General features: G+C 42.7%; 1 protein-coding gene across 2 annotated transcripts in view; it reads right to left on the bottom strand.

The window, feature by feature from the left end:
* Positions 1-1,583: 1,583 nt before the first annotated feature.
* The window catches only part of PRDM10 (PR/SET domain 10), a 42,315-nt gene continuing 31,207 nt past the window's right edge, over positions 1,584-12,691 (bottom strand). For both annotated transcript variants that reach the window (XM_068418192.1, XM_068418193.1), the window contains 10 exons: positions 10,902-11,057; positions 9,697-9,876; positions 8,804-8,914; positions 7,522-7,722; positions 6,815-6,958; positions 5,505-5,675; positions 4,128-4,268; positions 3,311-3,479; positions 2,601-2,713; positions 1,584-1,935 (listed from right to left, as the gene is read on the bottom strand). In XM_068418192.1, the coding sequence (XP_068274293.1) occupies positions 1,699-1,935; positions 2,601-2,713; positions 3,311-3,479; positions 4,128-4,268; positions 5,505-5,675; positions 6,815-6,958; positions 7,522-7,722; positions 8,804-8,914; positions 9,697-9,876; positions 10,902-11,057 (1,623 nt within the window). In that variant the 3' untranslated portion in view covers positions 1,584-1,698. The remainder of the gene's footprint in view (positions 1,936-2,600; positions 2,714-3,310; positions 3,480-4,127; positions 4,269-5,504; positions 5,676-6,814; positions 6,959-7,521; positions 7,723-8,803; positions 8,915-9,696; positions 9,877-10,901; positions 11,058-12,691) is intronic.

The raw sequence follows: 12,691 nt of genomic DNA, 5'->3' as shown, positions 1-12,691 counted from the left end.
CAAGTCACCACACTTCCTCTCGTCCGGTCTGAGTGTGAAGTTCTCTCACATCTAAAAGCTTTAACTCCAAGAGGCCTGTAAACATCTGTAGCACTTACTCACACGGGTAATCTTCATCTAAATCTGTAGATTTATGGAAAAGAGTCCCAGATTCACACCCAGTGCAGCACAAGAGAAAACGAATCAAAAAAATCCTCTCTCAGTTCTTCAGTCTCAAGGGCCATTAAGACAAAATGTTTTATAAATAAATGTATCCTGTTATGCACAGACATTCTAGGACGAGTTTTCAAGCAGAGTGAAAGGAGGTTTAGACATACACAGTATATCCCACCAGGAGTCAGTGGAGTTGTAGTCATACTCCTGCAAATACCAGAGTGCATTAAATAACCAACCAACAAGACCTGTGAAGGAGAATTACGTAAGAAAAAAAAAAATACACTGCCTTAAAAGATAAACCTTCTCTTTCCCTTTCTCCTGGTCCCTAAATGTAACATAAATTCTGTACATAGACCAGGTTTACCAAAGCAGGCAACCCTCACAGATGGCTTTGTGTGTCCCATAAATAGTGGTCCACAAGCGTGTTTCTTGTCTGTTTCCTGAGTCCAGGGCTGGTCGTTTTATGGAACTGTCCAAAGGAATTACAGTGCATTGTTCACAAGGTTATTGGGAAAAAACAGAGTAACCAACGCTCCATCTAGTCTTCAAGGGGAAAAATACGCCCACTTCGAGGCGGCAACAGCGACAGCTACCCTGTGTCTTCACAGAGTTGTGCTCCTGTCCTCTCATTTTCTCCTGGCACAACTATCTTGAGGTCACAGGAGAATGCAGGCTAAGCTGAGCCTTCTTTTTGTGTTTACAGGCAAAAAGGCGATTTTCCCTGTAAAAGCTGGAGGGGAAAAGAGGTAACAGTGGCTCTGTACTACCCTTATGTGCTACTATGATTTCGATCAGTTTGTTCTGCACGACACGGGGTTCAGACTGCACTTTCCCTTCTTTCTGGAACTGCTTGGTAAAATAGGGCAGGGCAGGCAGCATGTAAACAGTTCTCAAGGGTTGGACAAATAATAATTTAATGGACTGCTTCGGCACATCTTCACAGCTTCATTGTTCTATCTGTCCCCTCACACCTACGCAAGGAGCCACCGCTTTGCTGCTGCTGCTCTTTTGCTCCAGGCAATCTGCTGGCATTGAGCTGGTCTATTCCCTTTCACCTTGGCTGCTGACAGACAGACACAGGGAGCAGTTCTGCCCTACTCTAGCAGTTTACATGACGTCCTCCTGTTTAACAGCTCCTATTAAAAACATACACACAACACAATCTGCCAGTTAGCCTTCAGCTAGGCAAGCTTTTTCCCATACAATTGAAATAAGAAGTTGTTTACTGGAGACACTTCCAAAAAGGAAAAATAAGGGTCAGCAGACATGCCAAAAATAAAGTCCAGAGCAAGCAGAGGTTTCACTTCTCCTCTTGTCCTTTGTGTTAAAAGCTGCATAAAATGGCATCCCAGAAGGATTTTGAGGGTACTTCTTCATGGTCAGGGGGGACTTAAACCCTCTTAAAGCATTAACAAGAGCTCCAAGACTTTAGTTGAAGTTAAGTGAGCATATATTTTAAAACATATTGAGCTCCAGAACACCCACATATCTGGGCTTTCAGGGAAGGTGACAAGTACAAGCAAGTGACACCACGAGGCTTCTTCATTCGTGTTCTACTGAGAAAGTTCTTGGTTTAGTGATGTGCACTTCACTGCCGCCGTTCCCGTTGGTGGTTGTGGTGATGATGTACTGGGTGGTTTGCTGCTGACTGCTCGTTTGTGATTCCAAGGTATCTGTGTGGGCTGGTGGCTGGGAAACACCGACCTGTACCTCGCTGGAGAGCGAAGAGTTTTGTTTGACATCCAGATCAGGCTGACCTTCAGATATCACATAGTGAGTCTGCATGGGGAATATAAAAAAATAAGTAATAATTGTTGCATCTTCTGTAACTTTTCTGTTGTAATAGTCTGTAACTTTCCCGTTGCTGTGCTGGAAGACATTTGGGTAGGAACAAGGAATCTTGAAATTAGGTTCTATTTCATTTAAATGAATTTGAGAGCAATATAACCCTTGTCCTTTGTTTTGAAGTATGTTGGACTACTTTGCATTTGGAAAACTTACAAATGGTTAAACTAATTACACAATTAACTTATCACTACAAATTAAAATAGCAATTTTTAATACAACTGTTCTGAAAGTTTTTTCTATTTTCCACACCTTCTAGCAGAAGTTGCATTTCCAGTGTCTAGTATCAATGCAGGACAACAGCCTGCCTCCTTATGCTGGACTGCTTACTAGGTAAGATAGCAGTAACTCCTCTTATTTTGTAATCCCATGGATAACAGAAAGCCATCAAAATGTCTCCAGAAACTGTTCTGAAATTTGGTTTAATGGATACAGCTTAGTCATAAATATATAGTCTGTACCTCTTTAGGTACACCATTATTCTCTACTCTCTGTGCCCCAGTCATCACTTTAGCATTCCTTTAACCTTCAAACTGAAGTCTTGAAGCTTGCTACATTATTCCAGATGAAAAGAAAAAGGCCATGATTGTTTTCCTTACCTGAGTAACTGCTTTCACTTGCCCTGTGTTGACAGTGGTGACCGGTGTACCTACAGCAGTCTCTGTGATCACATACTGGCCTTGGGGAATGGTCATCATCTGAATCTCAGATGCTAAAAAATGGAAATTGGAGAATCAAGACCTTCAGTCAAACTCAAAGGCCACCTTGAAAGATAATGTCTTATGTCAGTAACATTTCAATAAATGAAATTCAGGTACTGTAAAGACTCGTAAAACTCTACAGGCCTCAAGAGAATTATGCCTGCTAACACCAGCTGCAGATTTGGCATTTCATGCATAGGCAACACATCGTGTTCTTGCACAAGAAATTACCATCCAGAGCAGCATGGACATGAGAAATCATTTCATGTCACTCTCATCTTCTGTACGATTCTTTCAAGCATCCATCCAAATCTGAACGAGCTGCTATCCAACACATGGGTTCTTGCTGAATGCAAGTTCTTCAGAATAAACGAGCCCAGTCTGCCTGCCCAAACCACGTATCAGATAATTACAGACCTACAGCAGAAAAGCTAGTACAACCATTTAATTTGTCTAAAACCGTTTATCTTCTTAGACCTCTATGAAGATTAACCACGCAGGTTAATGAGCTCTGAAAATACTATCCCATTTAGTAGCTGGAGAAATGGAGCACATGCTAGTCCTACACGCTAGCCAGACTACTAGTGAGAGCTACTGCTGACACTTACAATAGCTCCGAAATGAGTTCCATGTGCTGGGAAGATACGTGTGCTGAACTGAAGAGCCTTGCTGCTGCTGGAGGGCTTGGTTTGGTGTAGATGTAGTTGGCTGCATCTGTGAGGGGCTGAGTTCCTGCTGGGATTGTTGTGAGGAAGGACTCAAAGGCTGACCCCCAACCTAGACCAAGAAAAAAAAAGTATAAGTATTCTCAGTGTAGTAAGGATTGCATACCTCTGTTCTGTTACAAATGCTCCTTCTTACTAAGGGAAAACACGGGGGCAGGCGGCGGGTTCTATAGCATATGGAGCACAAGAACTGCAAAGCTCTCCTCCCTCTCCCCCAACTTGCTTCACTCTGTGGTTAGTAAGCAGAGATTGGGAAACTGAAAGAGAGACTTTGCTTGCCAAAGGTCACATAGCAAGTCTGTGGCAGAGAACTGAGATGAGAGGCTAAACACTACCCAGGAGCATGAAGAGCTGAACATCAATTATTTGAGGAATGCCAGTTTCCATTTACATCTTTCAATTGGCTAATTTTATTTAAGCTGCAAATTTGTGTTTCCAGCCATATTTCTCTACCTTCTATACACCATTAGAAAAATAAGCCACAACAAAAACCCCAGAAAAAAACACAACAAAACACCCCCATACACCCTAGGAACATCTGAGAACTCCTTGATGATCTCAGAGACGTTCATGTGAGAGTCATTTCATGGGTAGTCCTTTAAATGACAGTGAAAAGACTATCTCCTGCATCAGTGCGTGTAATATGTGAGCTGAGCAGACTGGTAGAGAAAACATTTCCTGCAAGAGAAGAGTGAAATACCTGTGATGATGACTGAGTTGCTGGCGATGGCTCGGTGACCTGGATGTGCTGTACCTGGATAGCATGCTGAGTGTATGTCTGGGGGTCATGAAGCTGCCCAACGTCCACTGTGGAGTGCTGGGACTGGTGAGGTGAGGTAGCCTGGAAAAGAAATCACAGCAGATGTGTATACTTCAAATTCTTTGCAGAAGCAGCCATGTAAACCTCTTCTGTTATACAAGATCTGGAACAATGAGGTATGAGCCTTAGGGAGGCCATGGAGCGCTCCTGTTCAGGCCTGCATTTACCCTCTTTGCACTCCTGGGAGATAAAGAAGTACACTTAGCAGATGTAATGGCACCAAGATGGTTACATCTCAGTGGTATCAATGGAAAGGACTTGCCTAAGGTCATACAAGCTGTCTGTGGCAGAGGCTGGACTCAAATTAAAGGGTCTGAAAAACCAGGATTAGTGTCAACCACTGGACCATCCTTCTTGGTAAGCATCTTTCTATAAAATGTGTACATACTCAAGATCTGCATAGTTTAACATAGCTCTGTATCAAGACAAGTGCTCAGAGTCTTACTCATTCAAGGCTTTTTTGAGCAACACCTGCTAATGATACCAATTGGAATAATTTAATTACAAGTCTCAGATCTTGATAAAATTCATATTAGCTGCAGGAATCTGTATTCGTGCTCTTGTATCATTAGAACAGCCACAATCAATATTAAGTGGAGCCATTGTTTAGGCCTTTAGTAAGCAAATTCCTAACCTAATTTGTAATGAGGGGCCAGAGAGAGCACCGAATTTCAGATTCAAATGGCAGTTTCAGCTTCACCCAGTGGATAATAAATTTGAAGGCTACGGGGATTTCTTACAGCTGCCTGAGTTATTTTCCTCAGCTCAGTTACTCTAGTTACACTGTGGTTTTATTTTTAGGAGGCTGTTGAGGCCATTGAGAATGAACATTCTAATAGATGATATGAAGGGAAAAAGCAAGTGCTTTCTGTACTTCCAAATTTTGGCTCGGCCAAGTACAAATTCATCTTCTCAACTGCAAAAATGGGTTACCCACTGACCCACTTTTCCAGTTGCTGGAAAACCTTCCTAGAGCAGACTCAAGCAAAGGTGCCCAGATGGGTAGAACTAAATTAGGACTGTGTTGGTATGTCTCCAGCAAGCTGACCAAGACTGGCAGGATTATTTACGCCCAGTACACGATGCTTACAGTGGGAACCCTATGCGTTATCAATCAATTTATCTGTAAAAAAATAGTCTGCACCACTTTTTGTAACTGCTCCTTAAAAAACTTCCAAGCGCTTCAGCCCCAAGAAAGCACAGGCTTGATATGGAGGGGGTCAAAAGCACATCAAGTCCCCCCAACAGGTTACTCACCTGGGCCACTTGAACAACCTGCAGCTGGATGTGCTGAGGCTGCTGCAAGCCAGTTGTGGACTGAGACACAGGGATGTACTGGATTCGCTGGTAATCTCCCTGGGGAGTTCGATAGTCTGTTGTAAGGGTCTGGGATATCTCCGTCATTGCTTGTGTCAGTAAATCTGTTGTCTGAGCAGGCAGAGAGAGATACAGACCATCATCACATTGTCTGCTGGATTGAATACTTCTGCAGGGCTGTAGCTGTTTCATCACACTTACACCCTGGGCCTAGTCATTTATTTATGAGAGCTTAATGTGTACAGAGGATGGGGTCACAAGCAATCACCAGGATCATCCACTAGGACTGCTCTCTTCTGTCCAAACGCTAGTCAGGACCATTAAGGGCTAACTTAACATACAATAATAATAATAAAATTATTTTAATCTTCTGACTTAACAGTATTCTATTAGACAACAAAAATCCTGCATTTGTAAAGAGTCGACTTAGTTTCCAAGTCAAAAAGTGCTTCTCAGACATATTCTACCTTTCCTCCTGACCTGCCAGAGTGATGCTTTTGTTGACAACTGTATTTCTTAAGTGTGTAAAGAGATTTAGCACCTCACTAATCATGTTTATGAAGCCAACAGCATCCTGGTTGAATCTGCCCATTTTCAAGCAAAAGAGTCTTTTATCCAGTTTCAGTCTTCAAATAGGACGTTTTAAACTGTGGTTATTAAGATTTTAAAAACTGTGCAGCATCCCAGCACCACTAAAAGACACAAGACTGATTTTCTAGTCTCAGCTTTCACTTCCTTAGCAGCTGATGTATTAACAGTAGAGAGATCAGCCACTGGAGGTTCATATCACTCAGTTCTGCACTGTCCAAAGGATTACAGAAAGATTTTGACTCCTCTGATTAGTTTGATCTAGTCCCCAGACATTGTTAGCCATGTCCTCTTGATCCCAAGGACTGCAAGCACCTCAAAAGAACAGTCCCGGTGAAAATCCATGAGATGTGTATTCCTGAGTTAGTGAGGCATGTGTGAAAGTATGATGTGGAGTCAGTAGCATATGGGTCTGCATGAAAGAAGGGAATGGAGTAGGGAAAAAAGACAAATCCTTAGAGCTCCAAAAAGAGAAATACATAGTTCCTGGCAGAGCAAAACTACTACACACAGATTCAGGAACAAAAGTGATCTCAAATAACATCCTAACACACGCTTTAAAATTATGTCTGCCAAATAAACACTAAGACTACTCTACCAGAGGGCTTCTGTTCTGGTTGTTTCCCTCCCTCGGCCTGATCTAACGTGTCTTGAATCCTTACCACAACAGTCTCTCCGGTAGTGCTGTCAGTGGTTAGAACGGCAGGAGTGGAGCTGATGACAGCTGTCGCCAGCGGGGCATGGATTGTGTTAGGGAGCTGAGCAAACTCCGGGTGCTTCTTGCGAATGTGCTGTACCATCTTCGTCTACAGAGAGATGCAAAAGAGCGTTAGAAATACAGTCAGCAGCTCAGCCTGGAAAATAAACAGCCCTGCAGAACGCAGCTTTTAGGTTTCCCTCAGTATCAAGATTCACATTATGAGATGCTCTGGTCAGCAAGAAGGAAACAAGGATCACAAAATCGCTGCTGATTAGAGCTATCCAATACTGAAATATTGCCCCAAACGTCACAACCCGTGAGCTTTTTACCCCAACACAGCCAAGTATTTTGGGGACCTTCTCCAGCGGTCACCTTTTCTGCATTTTGTTTCCCTACTCCTCTCTCTTGTAACTGTCAGTGAGCAGTTTCCAAGCTTTTCCATTTGTGACCGCACTCTGGTAACATTTCCATTTCTTTTTTCAAGCTCATGCCCTCTATTTAGGGAACCTTTTTGCCATGAAACGAGCAGGCTGTGCTCGTATTGTCAGCACGCAGCATGAAACCAGCACTCTGACTCCGAATAAAAGAGCTCTGCTTGCGGACTGACAGATGACAGAGACCGTGGTGAAAAAGCATCACCAGAGAGATGCTGTGAAACAACCCCCGTACCTTACTGCTGTACTGCTTGGAACAGTGAGGACAGCAGACCGGAGGGGTGGCTATGGTGCCTGTCAGCTGGGTGTGGGTGCTCAGCATGGGATCCGGCTCTCCTGGGCCCGCAGGGCGCAGTTTCCGGATGCTTGGAGGTAGCTCAGCACCAGGATGGTTCTTCAGGATGTGTGCTTTGCGTTTACTGGCACTCTTGTACACCTGCAGGGTAAAGATTTGAAATGAAAACGGTGTCATCTTCATATCTGCACAGAAAACAGCTGCCAGTTATCTTTACCTGGAAGGTCTGCGTGTTGCTTTAGACAATATGTTTAGTTAAATCCCCAAACAATTACAACATGATGCATGAATATACCTACACCTTCCAGTGTTTAATCAACCTGTAAAAGCAACTCCTTTTTGCGTAGCATGCAGAAGCCATTTGAGAACATGTGTGCCACAACAAAGCAAAGCAGGACAGGAAGGTAAAAGAAAAACTTTTTTTGCCTGCTACTTGAAATTCAAATGTCAGAGAAGTCACTGACCACCAAAGCTGTAATTTGTCCATTGCTAATTGTTGTGAGGGTTGATGCCTCCTGTCTCGCACAAAGCATTAAATGGTTTTAACAGCCTTCAGCAATCAATGTATTTTTAAATTCTTTTTAGGCACATCAACAAATGAATATTCTGTAATATTATTTAAAACTATCCTTTTCTTTTTCCCTTTAAACAAAAGGAAGAATGAGGGTAAGAACAGTCAAAATACACTCTCTGGTAAACAAAGGCCCACATGCATAAAAAGCCAAAGCCAGGGAGTAAGAACAGAAACCCCAAGGCAGAGCAGAAGCAGCTTTAGGCTCCACTGAACACTGGGGATTACTGGCATGTGACTAAGCAAGCAGCTTAAAATGAAAGGAGTTAAAGACTAACTTTTAGAAGTGATACAGAAACCAAAACAAATTACTGTTTAGGAATTATAGATACGAGAGGATACTTAGTCCTGGGTTGCAAAAAGTGATACAGGACTAAGGGTGGGTGACTGTTTGCCAGAATCACAGTATTTAAGTTTTACCAGCTGCAAAGACAGCAGAAAAGGAGAACTGCAGTTTTCAACTAGCATTCAGCTGCCTTGGCCTGACTGCATTTTGTCTTACTTTCTTTTGGTTAGTGCTGCAGAAACATTGCTGGAAAGCACCTCAAAAAAAAAGCTACAAACCCTGCCAGATGTTTCTATGCAGAGACAAATTGGTTGCATACAGGTCTAGGACTGAGCTACCCTCTGAGGGGTGACTTCCTTACATACCTTATCGCAGTACTGACAGAAGTAATCTCTGTTGGGTTTGATGATGGGCAACGTGAGCTCTGGCACCTCTTCTATTTTCATGTCTGGATGTCTCTTTGATAAATGATTCACCTTAGGACAAAGAAACAAAGAGAACAAGAGAGCATATTATAGATGGAAGCCAAGCAATTGCTGCTTCTCCTAGACATGGATAACAGCCAAAGCAAAACTGCAGCGATGGAACAGCCAGCAGCACTGGAAGCATTTGCTGCTGCAAGGGTTATTGTGCATTCACAGTCAGCTGCTGAAGGTAAACATGGTCTTGCTAGATCTCATTTACAGTTTCTCAAATCAAAATAAGATGGAAGGGAGGGTTAAGAAGTTTGCCAGAACTCTCTTGCAGCTGAGAGTGAGGTAATGTAAAGGACCTCTGCCCAGGGAGGCCTTTGCTAGCAGAGATAACAACCCTCATGAAATATCTGCAAAAAGATCTCTTGCTGCATAACACCTTTTACACAGTGGCAGTTACAGGGCATGGCCAGGAGAGGCCCCTCAAGAAGGGGGAGAAACAAAAAAAACAGGAAAGACAGGAAAACTGAGGCAGTAAGGCTGAACTAGGCAATATATTAATCACATGTTCTGCTAAATACATTACACAACAATCAGTGTTGAGATATGGTAGTGACAACCAGACATACAACACAGGCAAGGAAATATGCAAAGGCACGCATTTGCTGAAGAGAAAAGACACACAGTTTTAAAAAAAGACACATAATCTCAACTCAGCTACAAAATTGTCCCCGTTTCACAGCATCCTTGTGTTCCAACCATTGGAATTCCATCTTTATTCCTTAACTATTCAATCGAATTGAGTACAGAAGTTGTAAGAGATGCTAGAGCCCACAGACACTCACCAACATCCCCCTCCGGCGGAAACCCATCATGCAGAGCCGGCACTTGAACATGAAGCTTTCGTAGTCCGTGGAAGCTATCCGAGGCTTGAACGTTTTTGAGCGGCTGATTCGATCAGCTTTCTTGGCCTCCCTCTCCGGGTTGTGCATCCTCTGCATGTGCTCTCGCAGCTTGTCTTTCCTCTAGGGAAAGAGCAATCGGGAAGAAAGATATCAGCACCATTTACTGCCTTCCTACCTGTTACAAGGAAAAGCCACAATGGAAGTTGTTCGGGGATCTCTTTGGCTTTTCCTCTCCAGTGCTGCCATGAGATACAGTTGCATGCTCAGCTGGACAGCTCAGCAGGAACCCTCTGGGCTTAGGGTTATCCTTCAAAGCAAGCTGAGGTGGCTCAGCCACAAAAGCAGAAGCCAAACTAATGCTAATTTAGCAGCCTCCACGAGAACAAACCTCTCCACTCTGGCTTTTCTTTGAATTTAGCTAAAATATTAGTGCTCAACTCTGTACAGCTGGAAACTTGCACCAAATAATGCTCCTGACCGAGGAGGACCTCATGTCCCACAACAGTACTGAACCTACTGCTCAAATGCAATCCAGCCTCTCTGGACACACACTGTCTAGAATGTGCTTCACCCAAAAGCATCCAGTCCCTCAGTATCCCATAAGAAACTAAGTGACAAGGAGCAGGCTGCTGCCACCATGGCTTACCTGGCTCAGTCTGCTCCATCTGTACGGGAGGGATCTGGAAAGGCATCTGGACGTCATGTGCTGACAAGATGCATCCCATGGACACAGACACCTCAGCCAGGAATAGTATTAATCCACTGATAACAGCAAGAAGTTTTCTTAACTAAACTGATAAAAGCCATACAACCCAGGCACCTGGCAACTGAGCTGTATAATGACCCTGTCCTTAATGAGCAGATGAAACTTCCTTTGCTATTAAATTATTAGAAAGAACATCTCACAGATGAGACACTCTGTTACAGCAGAGCATGCTGGGATGGATCTTGCCCCTTGTCCATCAGAAATAAATGTCGTAGCTCACACGTAACACAAAGCATTGCACGCAACTTGCAGGCAAGTCTAGCACGTTTACACGTTAGTTTCTTCCACCTTTGAGAACATGAGCTTGTCTACCTGAAGGAGGGTAAAGAATGGTGTTCGCCACCTGTATCAGGAATGATCCAGTCCAGAGTCATCTCACCTTGAACTGCTTGCCACACGTGGAGCACAGGAAGTCTTTGCGGTCCGAGTGTCGCAACATATGGAGCCGCAGCTTGTCAGGACGGCAGAAAGCCTTGTCACATTCTGTACACTGGTAGATCTTTTCTGAATGGAAACTGCGTACGTGTTTCTTGACCTAGAATTGCAGGTCATAGAAAAGTGGAATTTATTCAAAAGAAGAGTGTGTGGTACAACAGTCTAGGAAACTCTTAGCAAAAAGGAAAAAAAGAGAGGAAAAAGATTCTCAGGGTTCTCTAATCTGCTTTGGCTTAAGAAGTATTTTATCAGAACAGCTGATGTCTTGGCAATAGTTTCTATAAAGCCATAACATCTTTGTGATCCATCTGGATGGACAATTTGATTTCCTCAAGACTGATTCTTGAAGGCATCAGCTATTGCACAGCTGAGCACTTAATGGGCAGCAAAAGTCCATGATATACCAAGTGTTACTGAATCATCCTTGAGTTAAAATATTCATCTGAGGTTCATTATCTTTACTTCATTTATAAGAAATATAAACACAAGGACTAATTCCTTTCCATCAGAGAGAATGAGCTTGCAATTACAATAGGCAAAAAAAAAAACCCCACAGAAAAGCATTTGCACACCATTCCTGAATGGCAATTACTTTTGCATACTTTGGGACTATCCTTGACCTCTTCAAGAATCTAGTGGGATTTTTTTTCTCCAATAAAGTAACTAATGAGGTTTGACATTTGAAATCCAAGCACCACTCAAGAAATGGATCTCTAATTAATTCTTTACTATCTTCTAATACGGATCATACATAGAACAACTTCATATCTTTATCTGTTCCACGTGAAAGTATTTAAGTAGGCAGCAATCTGTGGTGACTAGACTTAATTATTCACATGTACTAAATAAAAAAATCATCTTTACATTCCAAAATAGAGCTGAATAGGTGGAAAAAAGCTGTGGAATCTTCTTCTGACTTGCTCAGTTCACGAGAAAGTTTATGGGGAATTAGGTTCCAGTGCAGCATTTCTGACTCATCAACATTTTTCCTTGTTCAACATTTACAGAAGATAAAGGCTTTTTGCCAGGATGGAATTATATTAGTAAATCACTTTTCCCCATCCTTTCCTCTTTAGCCTCTTAGATAGTCTATCAGTTCCTATTACTTGACATAAACTGGATTTCTACATTTCAATTTAAGTCAGGCAGCTCAGCAAGACATTATCAAGCTCTTTGTCCATATGAAGGATAATGAATATGTACATGGTACATCTCAGTTCTTACTGAACATCAAAATAGCATCCTTAAATTCTATTAACGATCTTCTCCAATGGCTCTGCACACTGCACAAAGTAGTTACATTACTCACTACTCCACTGCAACCTCTCCTAAGCAGTGTGCAGAGAAGAGGAATAAAGTACCCAGCTGAAGCCCAGGGGGGAAGTCAGGAAGCAGAATATCCTGATCTGTTCTGGCATTTCTGCAAGGTGTTCAAATGAATTACCCTGACAAACACAGGCAAGGGATTAAAAGATATTTGTATCATGTCAGACCACAATTTTTTTTTGTTTCAGAGTTTTAACGACAAAAGGACAAGCTGTATTCAAGTACAAGCTGCACACAGCAAAAGACAATTCCTTTTTGTGCCATGGATCTGTACTGACCCAAATTAGTCAGGAGCTCTGCTTTAGGCATTTTCTGGGGATAAGGGACCACCCCCCCCACAGTACAGTGCCTTCTAATGCCAGACTGAAGCACCACATCTGATGATTTAGTGGAAAGAGCACTTCAATG

The sequence above is a fragment of the Nyctibius grandis genome, chromosome 25 (assembly GCF_013368605.1).
Source record: "Nyctibius grandis isolate bNycGra1 chromosome 25, bNycGra1.pri, whole genome shotgun sequence".
Taxonomy (NCBI): Eukaryota; Metazoa; Chordata; class Aves; order Nyctibiiformes; family Nyctibiidae; genus Nyctibius; species Nyctibius grandis.
The sequence above is the reverse complement of the archived record's forward strand: the minus strand, read 5'-3'. Positions and strand labels throughout refer to the sequence as shown.